The sequence below is a fragment of the Lissotriton vulgaris genome, chromosome 6 (genome assembly GCF_964263255.1).
Source record: "Lissotriton vulgaris chromosome 6, aLisVul1.2, whole genome shotgun sequence".
NCBI lineage: Eukaryota > Metazoa > Chordata > Amphibia > Caudata > Salamandridae > Lissotriton > Lissotriton vulgaris.
In genome coordinates, this window is record NC_141694.1 from 129,517,829 (window position 1) to 129,540,642 (window position 22,814).

The 22,814-nt window shown below is 43.9% G+C and overlaps 1 protein-coding gene across 5 annotated transcripts in view; it reads left to right on the forward strand.

Annotated features, from left to right (window-relative positions):
* Positions 1-22,814, forward strand: part of CLIP4 (CAP-Gly domain containing linker protein family member 4) — a 303,168-nt gene that overhangs the window by 178,950 nt on the left and 101,404 nt on the right. For 3 of the 5 annotated variants that reach the window (XM_086926148.1, XM_086926150.1, XM_086926151.1), the window contains one exon: positions 4,312-4,446. The exons of the other annotated variants lie outside the window; for them this stretch is intronic. In XM_086926148.1, coding sequence (XP_086782274.1) covers positions 4,312-4,446 — 135 coding nt within the window. The remainder of the gene's footprint in view (positions 1-4,311; positions 4,447-22,814) is intronic. 5 annotated transcript variants of the gene reach the window in all.

Genomic DNA, 22,814 nt, shown 5'->3' on the forward strand with positions numbered 1-22,814 from the left:
TTTTGTCTAGTGTGAGACCTGAGTTTTGTACCCTCTGGGTACCCCTTAGCACTCCCTGAGGCCAGGCATTCGTGAGGGTGCCACTCATGGCTGTGCACATTGTGTTTTTTCTCAGATCAGTAGTCTTGATCATACTCCATATCTTGAATTACCCCCACTGCTCACAGATTTTGGCTGTTTACTGTGGGTGTTTGGTGCGGGGCCCTTCCTGTGTCCAGGTCGTGCGCCCTCCCCATTCTTGTGGCCCACCCACAGAGTGCACAGCCATCTGCATGCTCAGGAAGGGTCAGTACAATAACTGCTTTTTGCATGTGGACTGACACTTGTTAAAGTGCTTGTCTTGATTTCTTTTTGTGCCAGGTTATAACTTCATAGTCAGATGTGATCAGAGGTTCATTAAACTCTTGAGTCTCATGTGATTTGAAAGTCAACCACAAAATGACCATTGAGTCCGTCACATAAATTGGCTTCCCTTGTAACCCTTGATTCTTTTGTGACCCCTGAGTCATTTGCTGGTTTTGGAGTTTTTGTCTAGTGTGAGACTTGATATTTCCACACTCCGGGTACCCCGTATCTGTTCCCTAGGGTCAGGCACCACTGTAAATGTAAATGTAAATGTATTGCGATTTATATAGCGCACGTATCACCCGAAGGCATCAAGGCGCTTGCCTTGAGAACCCGTCCTGGTATTCCCCTGTGAGATAACCCCAGCAGGGTATCCACAAGGTGAAAGCCAGGCATCCCGCCGCGAGGGGCCGTAGTGGAGATTAAGCAAGCTATTGCCCAGAGTCGCAGAGTGTGAACCCGTGAGTCGAGTAGGCACCGGAACGAGAATTATCGAGTCCGTGGAATTTTTGAGCCCAAGACCCGCCGAGGCGGGGAATTGAACCCTGGTACAGGACCGATCTCAGCTTCTGGGTCTGCCGCCTCTAACCCCTGAGCCACACTTCTCCACCTGAGAGTGGCCCCATGACTGTTCACGTTGTTTTTTTCTCAGATCAAAACTCTTGCGTCATATCAGACTTGAGAGATCCAAGATGGCTGAAAAAACAGGTAGAGCTCTTATTCAGCAAATCACATTTCTTTAAAAAACCTAAATGCGATTGGCAGGAATCTTTTTTTTTTTTTTATTATTTTTATTGCAGATACAAAGAAAATTACCAGCATGGTATGCATATCTCAGCCGTCCCAGACGTGGGAGAGTCATTATGTAGAACACAGTGTTACACGGCCATTCAGCCCACACCCCGGAGGTCGTGCGGCGTTTGTAAGTTTCGTGTTGAGGGCATACCAGCGGAGCTGGTATTGGCATTTCAAATCATATTGATCATCTGCTTTTTCTGATTGAGTTTAGTCCCCATTAACCCCCAACTCCTATCCCCCCCACCCCCCAACTGTTCAACTGAACTGCCGCAAATGCGACTGTCGTGTGCCGAGCCACGTCTAACACCTTGGGCTGCTTTCGAAGCTTATTCTCCGGTTACATTTACATACTCATGTGCAACCCTCCCACTCCCGTCCCACCCCTCCCCCCACCAAACCGCATTCTTTAGCATTTCTATGTCACAACCTGTTCTCAACTTCCCGAGGTATCTCACAGAGGGATTTACAGTGAACACAGTCCCATTTTCATGACACATTCACGGTTTCGCTCCTCCCCTTCCCTCCGGTGCAGTCCCTCACTGTGCCTCCTCCAAGCCATGATACTGTCTCCACTTGGCTCACACTCTACGGAATTTTTTGGGGCACCCTCTCGCCTTATATGTCACCCTTTCCGCTGCCATATAGAGGTCCAGCCCCCGTCTCCATTCCTCAATGTTCGGCGATTCTGCGGCCCCCCAATATTTTGCTATGTCTCTTTTGGCAACTACCAACGCTAGTACCAAGAAAATGAGCAGAGGTCGCGGCAGGTCTACCTCATTTGTCATGCCCAATAGGGCCAGCTTAGGCTCCGGTGTAAGTTCCACCCCTAAAACTTCCCCAAGTTCAATAAAAATGTGTGACCAGTAGGTTTGTATGTTTGTGCACCCCCATATGGTATGATAGAAGTCCCCTTGCTGTCGGCAGCACCTAAGGCATGCTGGGTCGCTTATTTTCCCCATTTTAAGGAGCCGTACTCTGTCGAAATACGTCCTATGAAGCACGTTTAACTGAATGAGACGTAGCCTAGATTTGATCGCTACTTCTCGAGGGTGCATGAGGACAATCTCCCAGTCTAGATCCTCCATCACCCCCACATCTGCCTCCCATATGCCCCTTAGTCTCGTCAAGTCACCCAGCATATTATTGGTCAGGGTTTTGTAAGTGAGGGAAACCGCTTTGCCCACTATATGTTCCTGTAGGAGTCTGCCCTCCAGCGGTGCGTATTCAGGTATTTCCGGAAGTGTGATATTTTGTGCCCTCCAGGCATGTCTCAGCTGCGTGTATTTAAACATTTGTGACTGGTGTAGCCCGAATTCAGTCCGAAGTGCCTGGAATGACTTCAATTCACCCCTGGAGATTACGTCGCCTATGTTTGATATACCGATGTCGTCCCACCGTTGGAAGCCCCTGAGCTTACCGAGTTCTGTCAGCCACTGGCAGTGCCATAATGGTGTTTGTCTGGTGGGTTTCCCTTCCCATCCCGTACGTTTGGTGGCCTGCCGCCAAGCTTTCAGTGTGATTACCGTTGCAGGTAGGAGCGACTTCCTCACTTTACCACCGTACAGATAATACAGTATGTTTTTGGGTGACAGTTTATATCTTTCGAGTGCATATGTCGGGTGGTCCGCCGGGACATGAATCCAGTCATTTATCGGAGTCAGGTGTTCCGCCCAGTAATAGGCCTCTAAATTAGGTAGGGAGATTCCCCCGCTATATTGGTGTCATTGGATCGTCTGCAGGGCTATCCGCGGTTGCTTTCCCAGCCATAAAAAGGTGCGGAGATCTGCATGTATCTTCTGTATCGTAGTAGTCGGGAGCGGGTAGTATTCATTTTGGAGCGCGTAGAGGAACTTAGGCAGGGTAATCATTTTATACATTGCCGCCCGGCCCAGAAGCGTGAGCGGCAACCGTTTCCATCTAGCCATGACCTGCTCCGCGTCCCCCATGATTCTGTCTATATTTTTGGAGAATGAGAGTTTCCTGTCTAGGGTAATATATATTCCTAGGTATTGAAAGCCTGTGGAGGTAGTGACCAGACGCTCAGGGACGTTTCCCCACTGCTCCCTCCACTGTGGGTCATAGAGAACCGATTTGTCCCAGTTTATGGTATGGCCTGCTCTTGCCCCAAAGCTGTCCTGTTCCCTAAATAACTCTGGCACTGTTATGTCGGGATTGGTGATGAACAGCAGGACATCGTCTGCATAAAGTGATATTTTTTCAATGAAAAGTTCGGCTGAACCACAACCGCCGCTGTGTAATATGTAGGATGTTCAGATGTGTACAGTGTAATATGCTATTTATTAACAAGGTTGAGTGTGGGAAGTGGCCAAAACTTTGAGAGGGTCATGATGCCCCTCATGCCTTATGTTTGGGTGCTTATATTGCACAAATTGAGGTAGTATAAAAACCCATGTTTTGCAGAGAATCGTGAAATATAGCAAATATTTCATGATTGCCTGTGAAATATGGATTGGTTTAATTACCTTAATGACAGCTCGCAAGCCACTCCGCAGACCTTGACCATTGGTAGGACTACTGGGATTATGTGAAATGGAGCAACAGTTTATGCAGGAGTGTTTTCTAAACTAGGTGGCAAAAATAGGAAACATTTGTGAGGCTTTCTTTGGCAGTAATGTTGCCATCCGTTTGAGCTAGGGACATTTTTGTGAAATCTGCAAGTTATACGGCAAATCCATCATAATGCTGTATACGCTGCAGCACCAGAATCCCATAAATTCTCTGGCCCTCACCATTGCCCATTGTTTTATCAATAGTTTAGTCTAATCAGTGTCCACTGCCAACGTTAGGCTAATCAGTGCCCTTTGTTAAAGAAAACCTATTTTTCAAGCTAACTACCCAACAACAAACATGTGATAAACGAAATAAAGTATGGGTAGCTTGTAATGGTCCTATATTGCCACGTCGGAGTTATGATGACATTTACAAAGAAGTCTGCCTTCAGCCTAGTGGTTTGGATGTCACAGAACATCTCAATTGAAAAATAAACCATATTACAAGGCTACCTTTTATCTATTCTGTGTGTCAGTGTCTCTCTCTCTCTCGCTCTCTCTCTCTCTCTCTCTCTCTCTCTACATACATGCAAAATCTTACTGTTTCTTACTTATATTATTTTAATTATTAAAGTACGAGCCAAACATTTTCTTTCAGGTATTTTTGCACCGCTTTCCAAAATTCAGAAGGCACCAGATGTGCCCAAGCCCTTCACCAAAAATTCGTTGGCGCGGTCTTCGGGCAGGTCCCAGAAACTTGATGTAGCCCATGTGACCTCAAAAGTAAATACCGGTAAGAGTAACAAACAAGCATGCTGGGTATGTGTGTTCTATTGACCACGCTGTTTAGGGAGGGACATCTTAAGTACTTTTGGGGTCCTGGGCCAAACTAAGCTTGGGGGCCCCTGTTCAGAACAGCTTTGAATTTATGATCCAATGTCTTCTCTTTCATGCTCTCTTTGGCCAGGTCACTGACCATGCACAGACACCCTCATCCAAATTCTAAATGTGTGTACATCTAATATTCAGGGATAGTGACGTGTGTTTTCAAAACTGTAACCCAGGAGCAGCATACTAATATTAATGAAAATCATATCTGTGACACCCTCTCATTTCTAATATGTGAAGTTCAGTTTCTATTTAAAATAAACATTTTTTTGATGTTCCATGAAATATAGGCACAACGATTCTTTGCAAAATGTCTGTTATAGACTCTCACACATCATCCACATTAAAAATAAATTAAAGGAAAAACTGTATTTAAAAAATCTGTTTAATGATTTTTAAAGGTCATCCGGGCAAGATTCTATGCAGAACAGAGCTGGCTCTATCAGGGGGCTCCCTAACAGGCGGGAGCCCTGAGCGAGAGCCCTGAGCGAGAGCCCACTTTGCATACTGATTGTCAGTGTATAGAAGGTCAACACAAAACCATTAACAGTGTTTTGATATTAAATACAAAGAACTTAATGTGACTAGAATAAAATGTATAAAAAGTAGGAACGTATAGATAAATGATAAATTAATCATTTGAATCATCAATAAAAGGCAAACAATTGTCAGATGTGCATTTATATTTATTAATTAGTGTTTGTGAGCCCTTCGAGGAGGCGTACTGTACAGTGTAGCACTTTAGTTGAAGAGGAGAGATACTGTGTTTGCTTTTGACACTTAAGAGTGGATGGGCCCTGTGTTCGATACAGCAAAGACAGGCGTTGAAAGATAGTGTTACCGATAAAAATTAAGCATATAAAATATAGATATAGTCGAAGCAACATAATACACTAATGTGACGTGACTGGAGTGTCCAACGTATGCGCAAGAGGGCCAAAAACAAATCCTGAGTCTGCGGGAAAGGCGTGGCCGCGTCCGGCCTTACCGTTTCCTCCGTACGCTTGCTCTAGCAAGAACACGTCTTGGAGGAAAGGGATCCTTCATGGGAGGAATTTGGGATAGGACGCTAAGGCGAGCGAAACAGATCCTGCCCTCCCCGGGTCCATGGTGGCCGCAGTATGACACAGCACGGAGTGTATGGATCTGGGCACTGCTGAGGGGTTGATTCAACTTGTATGAGACTTAAAGAAAATGATACAAAGAAAACTGTTCGTTATAACCTCTAATCAAATTGCTGTTGTGCTGAGTTAACACCACTGAGGAATCTATTGAGCTGGGCGTTTCTCTGCCCTACTAATTCCCTTTGCCAGATCTTTAATTTTTTTTCAACGTCATTGATGGGTGATTTATTGCCTCCACTTCATAAAAATCCATAGTATTTTTTTTTAGTCAAGACAACCATATACTTTAAGTTGCCTCATGAGACGAGACCAGTTAAAATTGGACTAGCAGAACAAATAAGTTGTTAACCATTGCAATACCATACACAAAACGGAGAATTATTTCTTTAAATAGCATTTTTTTTTCATTAAGTCACCCATCTGTTGATATACACTGTTTTATTGGCTTGGCAAGTTGATTGATAATGCTTAGCTTTAAAAAAAAAAAGAATTCTTGTGCTGCCTGTATGTGGTTGTATACAAGTTACGCAGCCCTGCTAAGTGGCACACATCTCGCGTTAGAATAACACCTTTTTGGTATTTTTCCTGCATTACTTTAATGCCTGAGATTGCCGTGCATAAGAACTGTGTCCTGAAGTGCTATAGTTCCAGTTTCTGTCTTTGCTGGGACGGAAGGTATAAAAGCTGAGCTCCAAGTGCTGTTTTTCAAACTCCACTAGATGGCGATAGTGTATAGGATTCTCAAAATATTATGATGTGGAAATGTCTTGCTGTCACAGTAAGCCAAACGAACGTAAGAAATTTGAAGACCAAAACACAAAACCACACACCCGCCTAATTAATGTGTTAATCATCCCTGCTCAAACCATAGTCTCAATTAGATGTGGATGTCCATCTGCAAAAGGAAGCTTCTAAATACATGCCAAAAACTGGGTCAGCCTAAACTGCAATAAAGGGGGGCTTAATTGGAGACATGCATAGACAGAAGATCCCCGCTGGGGCACCTCTCACATCCTGGAGTCGGCCTGGGGTCCCCGTGGCACAGAGCCTGGACAGACCCTGTCAATTTATCATGATCTGATCATGCCATTCATTTGATTGATTGCCAGCCAGGGAGGCGCAGGCTGGCTGAGGCAAGGAGTCTCTGTTTAATTGATTGTTTCTCTGCAGCCTCGCCAGCAACAGGTGTCCGACCTAGGCTGTGGGCTGTGCCATGCTACTAAAAAGGGACCGATTTTGATGCGGCACCTTGAGGTGCCTGCCACGGGGTGCAGGGATGAACTGCACCTCAGCTCTTTACAATGAGAGCATGCACTCCGATTGGAACGCATGCTCTCATTGTATAGAATAGGATTGCGACCAAACAGTTTCAGTCGCATCCTAATTGCTGGTTTGGGACCGCCGACAGGAGGTCGGTCGGTCCCAGTTCCAGATCGATGTCAGACAGACTCAGGTCCGTCCGACATCGAAATCAGCCCCGAAGTGTGGGTGACATTATACTGTTCGTGAGAAAGTGTCACTCATAGTAGTTAAATGTCGCTCATATTTACACTGTAATTATGAAAATGCCACTCATAAGCAATCTGAAACCTTGGCAGCTATGGTCACATGCATCACATGCATCGAAGGTGTTCACAGTCATACCAGCTTAGTGCAGACAAAATGTTTGATACACAGAATGATTAAGAGGTAATAGTCAAATCACAAAACTTCATGTGGTACTGCTGATTCATTGACTGCGTTTCTTATCATTTTCCCAGTGATTCACAATGTATTTGTGCATTTCAATTCATTGTGTTACTTTTATTCAGCTGCATCTTATAATGTATACCAGGATGTATGACGGTACAACGCGTACCGTTACAACGTGTCCCTTTACGACGCAGTTTTAACAACGCAAGTCGTTACAACGACTTGCGTTGGGGGGCGCTGATAGTGAATAGTTTAATTTACTATTCCAACACCAGTCCCCGTGGATAGTAGGGAAGGTGTTGGATAGGAAATTAAACTATCCCCTATCCTAGAGCGCCCTCCAGCAAAAGTCGTTGGAACGACTTTCGTTGTTAAAGCTGCATCGTAACGGTACCGCGTTGTACCAGTTATGTTGTAAAGGATGTTTCCCTGTATATCACTGGGGGTGCATACACTGAGCAAGAGCAACTGTGCCAAAGTCATTTCATACTGTGGACAGTAATCAGAGGTTCGGTTATTGCTGGCAGCCATTTTAGGATGAGATGCCCAATCACGATGCTTTGTCAAATCCATATCAAGACGCACCATTTTGTCATTTCTAATTAAAGTTCCATATGTCAAACCTTCCCCCTGATGGCCTACTGGAGCACTCTAATTTTTAGGCCACCAAGATTGTATTCAATGGATTGTTCCGACAGAGAGGCCACAATATCTATGTGAGTTGTGACAGACCCCCCTCCCCCCAAAGTCTGACATTTGTAACCACACCACGGAACCACAGGTTGGCGAGAGAGCAAGCAGACTGCACGACAATATATGAAACTTTCATTACAACTCTCGACCCAGTGGCTCATGGAGCATAGTCTCCTTATGTTTCTAGCTTATACTCAGAAATACTGACAAGCTTTAGAAAAGTCATACCAATTAGGTATTGTATTTTAATATCACTTGTATATAATTCTCTGCACATATTGATAACAACATAGTAAGTGACTGAGGGATCACACTCTGTCCTGACGAAGAAGCATCTCAAGCTTCGAAACATGTTGACACTTAAAGTAGAATACGCACATTACTAGCGCAATCTCTCAGACTTCACTTTTTTTAACGATACCAGCCTATGACCAAATAAAGTTTTTTTGAATCCATAAGGCCAGGTATCTTTTAAAATCACTCTCACTAACCCTGGACCCTTTTCACTCACAACATATACACCTCACATAGCACTTTCAAATTACTAGTGCTCCAGCGTAGTCGCCAGTCGCAGTACACCCCGTCCCGCAGCGGGGCCGGAAGACCCCGATGATGAAGCATGACACCAAGGGCCCTTTTGGTGTGTGAGGAGTATTTTAACAAACATTGTGTATGTCTGACATCTCTCGACACATGATAATCCTCTTAGAGGTGGTTCTTTTTGTTTCATTAACATTAGCATTTGTAACAACACCAGAACAACAAAGCAGTTAAGAAATATTGAACTTAAAAGTTCTAAACTAAGTGAGATAAAATGAGAAATGTATTAAAAAAAATACAATAACAATAAAAAAATCTGATGCTGGAATCAAGAGTTTTTCCTAAAAGCAAAACTGTTCAATTAGAAAAAAGAAAACTGGAAAATAAAAATCTTTGTTAGTCAGTGGGACTTGGTGAATCTGGTTCTATGCATTCTTCATAGCTGCCTGCTATGGAGAGTGGTGGAGAAATGGTTTGTCCCAGCCAAAAAGGCTTGCTCTGGGCTTAGAAAGGATTCAGAGCTTGAAAATCTTCAGCAAGGTAAAACTGGAAGATGAAGCCAAGAAGGGCCCCACAAAGTCAGGTATATCAGCTGAGTTGACTCTCAGTAACCTCAAAACTTCTTAGTTTTCAGTGTAGCCATTATGGTGCTGTGGAGTTCGTAATGACAAACTCCCAGTACCATATACTCTTAATGGCATCACTGCACTTACAATGTCTAAGAATGGACCTAGACACTGTAGGGGTACTGGGCTCATGCACCTGTACCGTCACCACTGGTATAGTGCACCCATCTAGAGGGGTGACTGATCTATGCCAGGCAGTGGGTTGTAGGAATGGCACACAGGGATGTGTGCCATGTCGACTCTCCACTTTGTTCTGCACCTAAACACGCAGCCTGCAAAGACAGTGTGGGAGTGTAATGATACAGGACCTCTAATGGTGGCACAATAAGTGCTGCAACCCTTAGAGGCCTTCTCTGGTTGCAGTGCCCTGGGCACCTGTGGTACCATTTACCAGGGGCTGATCTGTGGCCAGAGATGCCAATTGGGTTTGTGTTGGGGAAAGAACACAGGCCCTGGGAACCTGTTTGGCAAGGACCCAGGGCACACCAAGTAAAAGTGCATCAGTAGTCTAGCAAAAAGTGGGGGGGTTACTGCAACAGAAACCCACTTTCCTACAGCGACTCCATAGGAATCGCTATTTAAGAAATGCAAAGGGATATGTACTAAATTTGAGATTTCCTAATAGTGAGTCGTACATAGTAGGAATCACTATTCGCTATAAAGTAGGAGCTGCTATCAGCTACAAAGTAGGAATCGCTATTAGAGTTTCGCAAATATGTAATGCCATTGAATTCCCCTCTTTGGGCAAAAAAGAAAATGGTGTGCATTTCCTAAATTGTGATTACCTAATAACAAATCGCAGTTTAAGAAATGCAAAGCCAAGGGTGCCTCTGGGCTTAAGGCCCTCCTGGAGGCACCGTGAATTTCCTAGTGCACATATGCCCTAATTATATGGCACAGAAGCACTCAATATGGATGGGAGCTCAGAATTAATATTGAAAATAGTTTGCAAGGAGACAAGGCAAGAAGGCAAGTATTGTTTATATCGATCAATTGTTTGAATCCTAACCAGCAGAGGTGTAGTGTTCTCCAAAAGCTGGGTCTTCAGATACTTCCTGAATTGCAGGAAAAAAGGGCAGTTGTGACTTTATCAGATGTTGTTCCAGATCTCCAGAATGCAGATCGAGAAGGCCTATTGCATGTTTTTTTTCAAGCAGTTTTATGTTTCAAGCCTGGTGATGTCCTAGCTTTTACCTGCTGTACTTCTCTTCTGTCAGATTTCCGGGGCTCTGTTTCTTATGGTCTTGTATGTGGTGCAGTTTGCCATAAAGATGGTTCAGGCCTGGAGGGAGAGCCGGTGCATTCCTTTAGGGGTATGATTGATGTTGTTGAACATCATCAGGCCAGTATGTAGGCCTGAGTGGTATCTTGGAGACCGTAGAGCAAGTAGCAGAGGATCAGGCCTTGGGGCTTTTGTGCTGATGTCTGCATCTGTGAGGAAAGATGGTTCCATGCTGTCAAGGTTTTAAAGGCAATAGGTTATCTGAAGGAAAAGTCTGTGTCCAGGGGGAATATAAGTGATATAATGTTAGGTGTTTTTGGAAATGGTCCTTTTTGCAGGGTTATCCCCAAACTTTTTGCTTCTTCCTCCTTTATTTATCCTGTCGTGTGGTTGTTGGCAATAGGACTCTGGGCACTTTGCCACTGCTGTTCAGTGTTAAAGTGCATATGCTCTCTGTAGAAATTGTTATTGTGATTGGTTGTCCATAATTGCCATATTTGTTTTAACAGGAAGTCCCTAGTAAAGTGCACTGAGTGAGTGTTCCAGGGCTGGTGATTTAAATGCTACTAGTGGGCCTGCAGCACTGATTGTGCCACCCACAGGAGTAGCCCTAAAATGGTGTCTCAGGCCTGCCACCGCAGTGCCTGTGTGCAATTGCTAACTGCCATGCTGACCTGACAAGTGTCCACACTGGCCAGGCCTAACCCTTACCTTTCTGTACACATTGGACACCCCTATGGAAGGCCCTAGGTACCCCCGGGCAGGGTGCAGTGTATGTGAAAGGTAGAGCATGTACTAGTGTATGTGACCTGCTCTGGTAGTGAATTACAGCCATTTTTGTTTTTAACTATTGAAAGGCTATCTTGCCCACAGGCTATAATGGGGAATGCTGTGTATAATGTTTACCCGCATATCTTCCCATAGGAGCAAGATAGAAAATTCAAGTTTGGTATCCCTGAACTCAGAATTTAATAACACATCTTTTAGGAAGGATGATTTTTAAATCCTGTGTTTGAAAGCAGCACTTTTAGAAAGTGGCTGCTTTCTTGTCTGACCTTTCTGTGTGCCTTTGGCTGTTTGTGAATTGACTGTCTGGTTTGTGAGTGACAGGGCTTGGGGATTCCAGGAGACAGAAGGAGTCCGCCCAGTGGTGAATAGAGAGATCTGCATCTAGATGGGAGGGAGGAGTTGCACCTGGGGCCTGAATAGGACTGTACCTGCCCCCCACTCCCACAGTGCTGGCTCAACCCCCTGTGGTGCGTCTGATGTCTCTGCCCTGCACCGTGAAAGGAGAGAAGGAATCATGTCAACAAAGTGCTCCAGGGCAGTGCTTTCCCCCCACAATGCTGGCTCCACCTCCTGTGCGGTGTCTGATGTTTCTGCTCTGCACTGTGAAAGGAAAGAAGGAGTCATGTAAACAGAGTGCTTCAGAACTGGTTTGGACCGGGATCAGAGCCCTCCTGCACAAAGGGGACAAAGACGTTTTGGGGTATAAGTACAGGACCCCAGACCACTGAACTTTAGATCATCCTGGAATCAAGAAGGAACCTCTGCCAAGGAGAAAGCTGGAAGACTGAAGAGGAAGGACTGTCCTGCTCTGTGTTTGTGGGCTGACCTGCAGTTGCTTTGCTGCCAAGGAAAGGGGAAGGACTTTGTTGTTGCTTAGTCCCCTTGCTTGAATAGCAAGAAGTCCCAGGAACAAAAGGACTTCACCCCCAGCTTCCCCCCTGAACTCTGCTGAGAGAGTTCTGCCCCATCTAGACTGCTGAATCCGACTGAGGGGCCTCTGGAGGTTGAGGTCTGCTGTTTGGGAAGCTAGACAAGGAGAAATTAAGACAATCTGCAAATTTCAACGCATCACTCGCTTGCAGAGCGCAGCCCCGACAGTGCGAGGAAATTCCCACCGCCGCGAAGATCGAGATCGTCGCAGCGCCTGTTGCCACTGCAAGAGCCAACGCATCCTTTGCTTGCGGAACGCACCGGCCCGGTGTGGGAAGATTCCTGTTGTTGCGAGTATCGTCGCAGAGCCTGTCATCTCTGGGTGAGATTGCCGCTCCACTTGCTTGCGGACCGCATCACGTTGCTGTGAACATCGTCGCAGACCCATCGCATCGAGGGGCCGTGAGAGGAGAAGATCAATGCTGCGCCGCGCATCTCCGCCGCACCTGAGTTCGTCGCCGTCCCAAAGATTGTCGCATCGTGCCTGTGCGAGACGCTTCCTACCTAAGCTGCGCACCGGAATCCATACAAGGTATCGCATCCCTCCCCAAACAGATCGGATTTATCGCAACACATCCGCTGCATGCAGCGGGGCTGTCGCATGGCCTCCCCAAGGTCTCAGGAGTGACGCATCGCTTGTTTTTCGACGCTGCAGCTTCCATTTGTAACTTTTGACGCATATACAGGTACTTTGGGCCAAACATGACACAACTGTGGATTATTTTAATGCAAACCCTCGAACTCTTTTGAAATCATATTCTTGAACTGTGTATGTTGGATTTTTGTCGTTTTAGTCTTGTGTAGTTTAGATAAAGATACTTTATTTTTCTAAACTGGTGTGGAGTTCATGTGTGGTGTTTTCACTGTGTTACTGTGAGTGTCGGTACAAATACTTTACACATTGCCTTTGATAAGCCTGTCTGCTCATGCCAAGCTACCAAGGGGGTGAGCAGGGGTTATCTAAAGAGTGTATCCCCCTAACCCTGACTAGAAGCAAGGGTCCCTATTTGAATATTGGTTCCTACCTCTGCCAACTAGAGGCCACCAGATCTAACAGGTGCCAGCCAGGGGTAAAAACCCGATAGCTAGGTCTATCAGCTGCATCCATGGAGGGAGACTTGAATTTGTTGGAGAATTTCTTCTTAAGTAAGTTAGGTTGTGTTTTCGACAAAGTTGGACATCCAGTTTCTGATGAGGTAAGGCAAGGGTGTTGAGTTGGCCCAACTCTCAACAACACACTGCATATTTCTCCTTCACATGAACTTTGCCCCAATCCCATTCCTTGAGAGTAGCTTCAGTGGTCATTTGTGGTAAGATTTCTCTTCTCATCCCTTTTTTGGCAACTGTTTCTCCTTACATCTCCCCAATTTTAAGGCCACTGCAGCTGTTTCTTCTCACCCCCCTCCAATTGAGGGAATTTCTTTTTTCATATCCCTTCTTCGGTCGGATATGCTCTGATGTATCCCCTCAGATCCCTCATTCTGAGTACATGGTATAGGTGTTTCTCCTCATATTCCATTTTAAGAAGGGATGTTATACAGTTATACGACAAGGATTCTGTAGTTTTACATAATAAATAAATATATATATATATATATACATATATATATCGTAGATTTCCGTTTTTCATCCTCACTTGTGCAAGAAATGGAGACGGACCACTTAGATAGTGCTAAATGGATTTATTTGATGTTGCCTTGTCGGTCCTGACGCGTTTCGGCTCGGGGTGAGCCTTGATCACATGACATTGTACAACAACCTTTTTTCTTTTTTAAAGTGCAACTGCAAGTGATAGTTTGGCATGGTACGAATATTACCGATATGTACTGAATATATATATATATATATATATATATATATATATATATATATATATATATATATATATATATATATATATATATATATATTAGCAAAGAAATTGATCTAGTTCTGTCTAAGTCCTACCAGGAGATACTTCTAGCCACATGTGCTGCTAAAAATCCCAGCAGTTATCAGGAAGTACAATCAACTGTTTATAAATTTGGAAACTCTGTCCCTTTGGTCTGAAGCATTCAGATGTGTGCTAAAAGATTACGCGTCCGTCAGAAGATACCTTTGACTTTTACAGATAGAAAATCATTGCTGCTCATCAGTCTGGGAACGGTTATGAAGCAATTTCTGAGCAATCAGTCCATCATTCCCCAGCCCCCAAAAATATTTACAAATGGAAACAGTTTAATACAGTCTGTCCAGGAGTGGGCAGTCCAGCTAATTCACGGACTTGTTATTGAAACTGGAAACAGTCCCAATAGAACCAGGTGAAAAATTGATTTTGTGTACTGCGGATGTACGCTCACTTCATACATCAATACCGCATCTCTTGGGAATAGAGGCAGTTGAAAAAGCTTTACTTAACTCAGACTTAGATCCACCCTTTCAGATGTTCCTCATGGAATTGATGTTATTTACTTTATACCAAAGCTACTTTCACTACAAAGATGACTGGTATCAGCAAATGATTGGAACCGCCATGGGCAATTCAGCGGCACCGGTATACGCGAATATATTCATGCAGGAATACGAAGAGACACATATCTTTTCAAAACTAGAATGGCAGGAAAATCTGAAACTACTAACAAGATACATAGATGACATATTCATTATTTGGAAAAACTCTAAAGAGAAACTTCTGGAAAAACTCATTGAATTTAACAAAGCAGATGAACGCATACAACTAACATGGGACATCTCGGAAACAGAGGTTACATTTTTGGATGTAAAAATTTCAGTCACCAGCAAGGGTTTTGAGACGGATATCTTTAAGAAAAACACGGACAGAAACAACATGCTTCACTTTCAAAGTTTTCATAATCAAAGTTTAAAAAACCATCTACCTTTCTCTCAAATGGCGAGAGTTAAAAGAATCGCTTCAGACGGATCCAAACTGCAACTTAGAATGGATGAAATGGCATTGAGATTTTCAAAAAGAGGGTACCCTGAACACATCATTGAGGAATCAAGACAACGAGTAAATTCAATTGCGAGAGGTGAACCATTGAAAACCAAAAAAAAAGATCGAAGAAACAAGAACAGTGGCAGTTTCAAAATTTTCAACATTAAGTGAACGTTTCAAAAAAACTATTATTAGACACTTCCAGTTCTAAACCTTGAACCAGACTTCAACGGAATCTTTGAAAGAGTACCGTTATTTGCTTACACTCGAGCTCGTAATATAGGTGAAATGTTAAAAGACAAACCCATAAAGGAGGAAATATTCAGAGGAACAAAACCCTGTTTAAATTGCGGAAATTGCAATAATATCATCAAAGGAAACAAGATCAACCATCCTATGAAAGGTCATGAAATTTAACTGAAAACAAATGCTACATGTGATTCAGCCAATGTAATTTCTGCCCTAAAATGTCCCTGTGGAAAAATGTATGTTGAAAAGACAGAAAGACGCATAAAGACTAGGCTAATTGAACACAAATCGAACATTCGAACAAGAAAACTTGAAATCAACAGTTGCTGCGCACTTTGTGGAGGCACAACATAATATTTCACAGTTAAAACTTATCGTATTGGAGAATGTGAACAAAAAGGAAGGGAGAGACAATACAAAATATCTCCTACAAAGAGAGAACTTTTGGATACAGAAACTATGTACACATAAGCCTAATGGGCTCAATGATCGCATAGAACTATCATGTTATTTATGAAATCATGAATATGCCTTGGTGCTAAAAATAGATTCTTGCGCTTCAGTTAATAATTTTTGATATTGTAATCTTTTGTTTTTAACATTAGTACGATCTTTATTTAGCTTATGAGATTGTCTAAGATTCAGATATCTTCCACTATAGCTCATTCTTTAAGTGTTCCGAGAGACATGTTTTCATACTGCAGGGTTCTCACCCCCAAGCCGCCGTTATCGCTTTAGCACCATATTAGCACTGTAATTTTCTAAATGCATTATACTATATTAAGATAGTGTGCAAAAGCTGTTAAATATACCAAGAGATAAGGTTTTTTTTGCATTCAATGTCTTATACGATCGAGCACTAAGTATGTTTTCCATTTCTATATCAGGTGATCGGAACTATGACCAATGAGGGTGCTTATGGACAAAATCAAGCTGGCCACTAGGGAGGGCTTTGAGAAATTTGGTTTACACTCGAGAAAGCTTTTGACAAGCGAGCGGATATCGGGTTAGTGGCGATTAATGATCATAGTGACAACATAAGTATAGAATGGTGATAATGGAATTGCTGCCAGTAGAGCGTAGCTTTTGTAACGTGTTTGTTTACTGCTTTTTTGCTTTGGACAGCTTTTTGACCAAACGTTGATATATTGATGCGGCAGAACTGGCATGTGAGTAGGCTAAATAGCCGTTTTTTGAATTTCACTCGGGATGTAATGTGATAGTAGGTGATAGGTACAATTCACGACCTTTATATTTCCTGACAGGATGATATTAGTATTTTCTAGTATTTTCTCATATTGTTGGCCCAATACTAGTCAGTTTCTAGTTAAGAATACAGAGGTCCACAACAGTAGAAGATGACACTTGAAATAAGCAGATCGTACTATGTTTTTTGATTTTCTTTTACATTTCCTTTTTCCTTTGTAGTATTGTTCCAGGATGAAGGGCAGGTTGTAATGCCCGAAATGCATTGGATGGAATAATAATGCCGCATTTTGTGAAATGAATTGAATGGATTGCAAATGAATTACAACAGAACTTTATCTGTCAAAAGTATAAAAGATAAAGGAACTGAGACTAATTGAATAAAAGTTGGAAAACATTGAACTAACATGGTGATAAGAATCCTCATTTCATACTGAGGAGAACAAGGTATGCCTGCAGGGATGCTTCTAGTGTCCCACTAGAAGCACGTTCTTTTTCTTGACAGTCATTGAGGCCACTCTTAACTCCTCTTAATGCTAGGTAATCCTAGAGGAAAACAGGCCATCAATCCAACAACTAAAGCAAAGCCGGAAGAGGATCCTTTGACTGGGCAGTGATTTAAAACACACCAGTAAATCTGATTAAATGGCTGAAAAAGACAAGAATCAGCATAAAAATATTTTGGAATGGCTAATGACCCCAATGTAAATGTAAATTGATACTTGTATAGCGCACTACTCACCCGCAAGGGTCTCAAGGCGCTTGTACGAATACCGCTGTGGAACCCATCCTGGCTTTCCCTGTGAGATGGTGGGACTTAAACAAAGCAGTGCATATATGAATGCCACTGATTATCACGGGGGTTTCTGCAAGTTGTAGTGGACATAGTTTGTCTCAGGAAATGCAAGAAACTAACAAACATTTACGGGAAACGTTTATTTCAAGTTATTGCAGTAGCAGGTTTTACACATTACTGCATTTATGCAGGGCGCTTTATTTTTTCACACACAGATACTGAATATTGGCTGATTATTCTTATGTTCACTAAATAATAACAAAGTGCAGTGTTTTCTTGTGCGTTATTTGTCACAAGACCCTCTTGCACTCCCTTTCTTCTACCTTTTTAAATCATGGTTAAAATCCTGCCCTGGCCAACTCTGATCACGTCCGTCCTATTAGCAGCCCTACTGTCCTTCCATGCAGATCCGCCAGCTGCAGGCACTCGGGCACGTGCAGAGAGGGCTGTCTGTAAACCCTAGAAACCCTAGAAAGATGGAGGCAGTTACCTGCCACCCAGAGATTCCTTCTGGTCTTCTTTATTGCTGAGGCTTCGAAGTGTACTCCAGGTGGAGGATTAAATAGGACCCACTCTTGCAGTGCATGGATGTGACTGGGTGTTGCTCGCAATGTCATATTATTCTGAACGACAGCTAGATCAACGGCTGGAGCAGCAGGATCAGAAAAGGTGCTTGCAGGTAAGAGTTTTGGGGGGGCGGGTTGGGAGGGGATTCGACAGACGACCATGAGCGAAAATTAAATAAATAATAAATTTGCCCTCGTCTGTCAAAATCCGCCCCCCACCCTTCCAATGGCCCCACCGCCTCACTACTCCTATCTGCACGGGCCCCGGCAAAGAAGGATTCCTGTTAATGGACTATGGTTGGAGTTGGGCCTCGTCTGAAAAGGCCCGCTTGAGCCCAGTGGCGTAACAAAACTTGAGCCCCCCCCCCCCCCCTGCTTAGTACATGAGGGGCCATCCTCGGGCCTCACTCACATGCTTTCAGCCCAAGGTACTGTTCTGAGGGTGCCCCCAGGAGCTCGGGGGCCCCCTGCACTGCAGGGGCTGCGGGGGCCTTTGTTATGCTACTGCTTGAGCTTCTGTTACACCAACAGTAAATCACTTTATAGAGTCCATCCACCACCATGAAAGCACATTTACAGCAGGGTAGGATAATTAGTACATATCCAGGTGAAATCCATCTTAGCTTCATGCACTGCACTATTCAATCCAGACATCTCACACAACGAAATTAAAACAAACTTGTAGGCTTTGTCCATGCTTACTAACAGTATCGAATAAATGACTAAAAGGGATAATTCTGCCAATAATTAGAATTGAAAATGCTTGAGTTCTGAGAATACAAGACTGTGAATTTAAGCATCACTAAGGTCTGTGGAAGGGGTAGTGGTCTTTGGAGTGTCTGTCCCTCCTATTCTCATCTTTGCTCCACTTTCCTCTGCAATCTCTCTCGGTTAGACCATCATGCACTGTCACACAGACACGAACTCCCACAAATCCTTGCTAGTGTTCATGCAAGCGAGTAGATGTGTTGGAAAGCACAGTTTACAGGCACACATGAAAGAATAAAAAACAGCTTAAAAGGGTGAGCCAGAGGGTTTTCCATAGGAAATCCGCAACATTCTTTTGGGAATAACTTTGGCGCTGATTTAGGGATCTGCCTGTAATTTTCCTTAAATTTGCCTCGCTGCGCTCCGCTCCTTCCCTGAAAGTTTGGGGGGATTCGTCAAGCGGGGGCCGAGATAAAAGGGGGGTCCCAAAACGTGTTTTTCCCATGTTAATTTCCATAGGGCGGTTGGACTCACTTTTAGCCCGAACGGCTGAATGGATTTCCACAAAACTTGGCAAAATTGTAGGGACTGGTAGCCATATGTGCCTTTGCTATGTCTCAAGATATGTGCTCCAGTGGATTATGAGTAATTTAGGTTCAAAAAAATATATATATCTATAAGCGTGCCCCGGTACGAGTTCGCGAGCGGAAAGCTGAATGGCTCTCGGGTGTCTGTCAACATTCCAAACAGTCCGGAGCGGCCGCCATCTTGTGTCTCGGTAGGATCGAGACACAAGAGGTGGCAAAAACAAAGGGGGAAATGACCAAAAGGGAACAGGGTTTTTCGATTTGCGCGGGGGGAGCGCCCGGTACGCGCACCGCGGAGCGTACAGGGGAGCATACCATGGGGAAAAAAGAATGACAGAGTTTTTAAAAAATGTAGCATTTTTTTATAAATTGGAGGTAGTTCTAAAAAGAACTGTTTTTTGTATTCCTTTATTCTTTTTGTTGTTTTATATTTTTTTATTGTTTTTTGGAACATTTTTAACTTTTTTTTGGCTTTTATGAACAATTTTATATTTTTTGGGGAATTTTTATGGGGACAAACAAAAAACAGGGAATTGTAAACGGCTCAACTGGAGCAAAAAAAATCAGGAAAAAATTAACGTTTGTTTTTGCACTTGTGGTTGTCTCCAGCACGGTTAATCAGTTTAATAATTTGCTCTCCATAGCAAATTGTAGTCCCGCAAAATTCACAAACTATTTTAAAATCTCCAAACTGGGATTGGATATTTGGGACCATCTCCCTTGTCTCTGGACCCGATGGAGTGGGTTGTTTACTTTGGGAGGTGCGGGGAGAAGATTGGGGAGGGTTTCTGGTCGGTTCTCTGACCTCTGCCGCAGCATAGTTGTTTGGGTGCCGGCGTTGCATGTGGCGAATTATAGTATTGTTGCCAAAAGAATACTTTTTGGCAGGGTTCCCCCTGGAAAGTACAGTGCCACAGATCAGACATGTAACTTTGGGAGCATTAACTTTCTTTAGGCCCCTTGGGATTTTAAAAAACTCCCAGACAATGTGCTCCTTTGGTTTATAGGGGGTATTATCTTCAGGCAGGAACCGCCTCTCCTCCTCCTCCTCCTCCTCCTCCTCTTCCTCTTCTTCTTCTCCACCACTGTGGTGTTGTGGTTGTCCTTGTGGTGGTGGTGGTGGTGGTGGTGGTGGTGGTGGTTGAGATGCTCCTGCTGCTGCTGCTACTGTAGCCATTTCTCACTACAAATAGGTCTGCAAACAGGTCTTCCTCAGTCAAATTACAAAGTGAAAATGAGGAAAAAAGGTGGGGGCTTTCATCATTTGGGAAAAAAAACTGTTCTGAACCAATGAAAAGTGTTATTTTCAGGTCACATGACCCGACGCACTTACGTTGCTCAACTGTATGCGCTCGGGTGCTTCCGGGTGCGCTTACACCGTGCGTATCACGCGGACGCGGCTACGCGATACGTCATGATGGTGTTTTCGTTTGCGGCAATAGCACAAATGGGACCCTCACACGTACGCGCACCGGGGCGCGCCGCAAGACTGCGCTTTCCGGTGCGCACACCTCCTGCAATACCCTCTACCCTTAGAGCCAGCATGCTCTGCATGGGTACATGCCTTTTAAAGATGGCACGCCCTGTGCTGACAAGATGCAGCATCCCTGCCAAATGCCACGCATTGTGGGTAAAACTAACGCTTTTTAAGGAAATTCCTGCATCCTCGCATTGTCTGATGTATATCACGTAAATCAGCTGTGTACACCTGACATTGTGTTAAAGGATTTGGTGCTGATGCATCGCCGCTGCCGATGCTGCTGCAAGGCAGATGCTGCTGCAAGGCGGATGCTGCACCGCCGCAATTGATGCTGCTACATCGCCACTTGCCTCACTGCAGCTGTCATTGCAGAGATGTTTAAGCTCTTCGATGCCTCACGTGCTTGTTGCGCACATACACAGGCCAGAATATCAGCAGGAGCCATCACTTAACCTGGCAGTGCCACAGCATAGTCCACCCTGACAGTCACCATCTGCAAACCTACCCCACATGAGACTGTGTGCTCTAAAAATGGCTTCCCCCATGAGTAGCTTGTGAGCGGTTGTTAGCTCTTCCTTATCTGTGAGTAGCCCTCCTGTGTGCAGCCCAGCCTGATAAATTAGATATTTTTATTTGATTAAAATAATATATGTGCACCAAAATTGAGAGTGTGTATTTGAGATGCAAATGTGAGGATTTTCAGAACTCATTTGCTGATATTTTGAGGAAAAAAGCAACATTTTCAAAATCTATTTAAGGCTGATATTTGAGTGACAAATCATGTGGCATTCGTCAGACCTATTACTTATATAACCTTGGTGCCAGGGGCATTGCAGCTTAGTTTTTATGTAATAACCATGTTGAGGCATTCGAAATTGACAACGCCTTTTTTGAATTCATGCTCGCAATCCTGCCCTATGCACTGAGGGGATCACTGCTGGTAATCTTGCATGGGGTGGCCACTCATTTATTCTTGTCTGGTGTGGTCACAACGCTAATAAGATTAGTAGCCCTGCTGGATTTTCAGTGAGCATAAGCAGCTCTTGTTGCAGAAAAGGTTGGAGAGCCCTGGTCTAAAATATTAATAATTTTTTTCCTGTGAGAATTTGTTGTGGTTAAAATACTGAATAGCCAAAGCCTTTTTTGGATGATAAACCTGTCAAAAGGCCTCGTCCACACTTAGTTTTATTTCTCCCAGAATTATGCAGCTGTGAACTGCAGGGTGATAGCTCCTTTGTAATTCAGAAGTAATGTTTTACCGTACATCTGTTTGGCATAGCAATTATGTGCAAGAGTAGGTTTGATTGGGGTAAAGTCACATCACAGTAGCATATCACCCAATCAAGAAAGTGAAGGAGAGGCTTGACTCATGGTCACCCAAATTCATTAGCTGGTGGGGCAGAGTAGAAACCATTAAGATGATGGTAACACCAGTGATCAACTACACACTAAGCATGCTACCACTGACAGCCACAGGAGACTTCCACAAGAAACTTGACAAAATGATAAACAAGTTCTTATGGAAGGAAAAGAAACCAAGGATAAGCCTACAGAAATTGCGACTCAACAAGAACTTGGGAGGACTAAATATCATGAACTTCAAAACCTTTCAAACTGCTTGCCTAGCAAAACAAGGAATCTTCTGGATCACCCAAGCACAGGACTACGAGCCAGTATGGCTAGAGCTAGAAAGGGACATCCTAGGGGGACTGAACCCCATAGCCTTGCTCACGGCGAACAGACACCCTGCAGCACACAACCCCATCATCAAACACACTAAAATAGCACTGCTAAGGGTAGACTAGCAGCTGGGACAAAGCATCAGAGGCACCAAATGGGAGTCAATCTGGCACAAGATAAGATACAATACAAAGGGCGTACGCTGTGTGACACAGTCTGGATCAACAAAGAAATCACAAACCCCATACAACTAGAAAAGAATAACACCCTACTCACGTTCCACACCCTCAAAGAATCACTTGACCTGCCAGGGATAGAACTATACACGTTCCTTAAAATTAAAACTGCCATAACCAAGGCGAACCTAAACCAAGCTACACCCACCATCTTACAATACATGGGCAACCTCAACAGGATAGGACACCAAACATCACACATATACAAACTCCT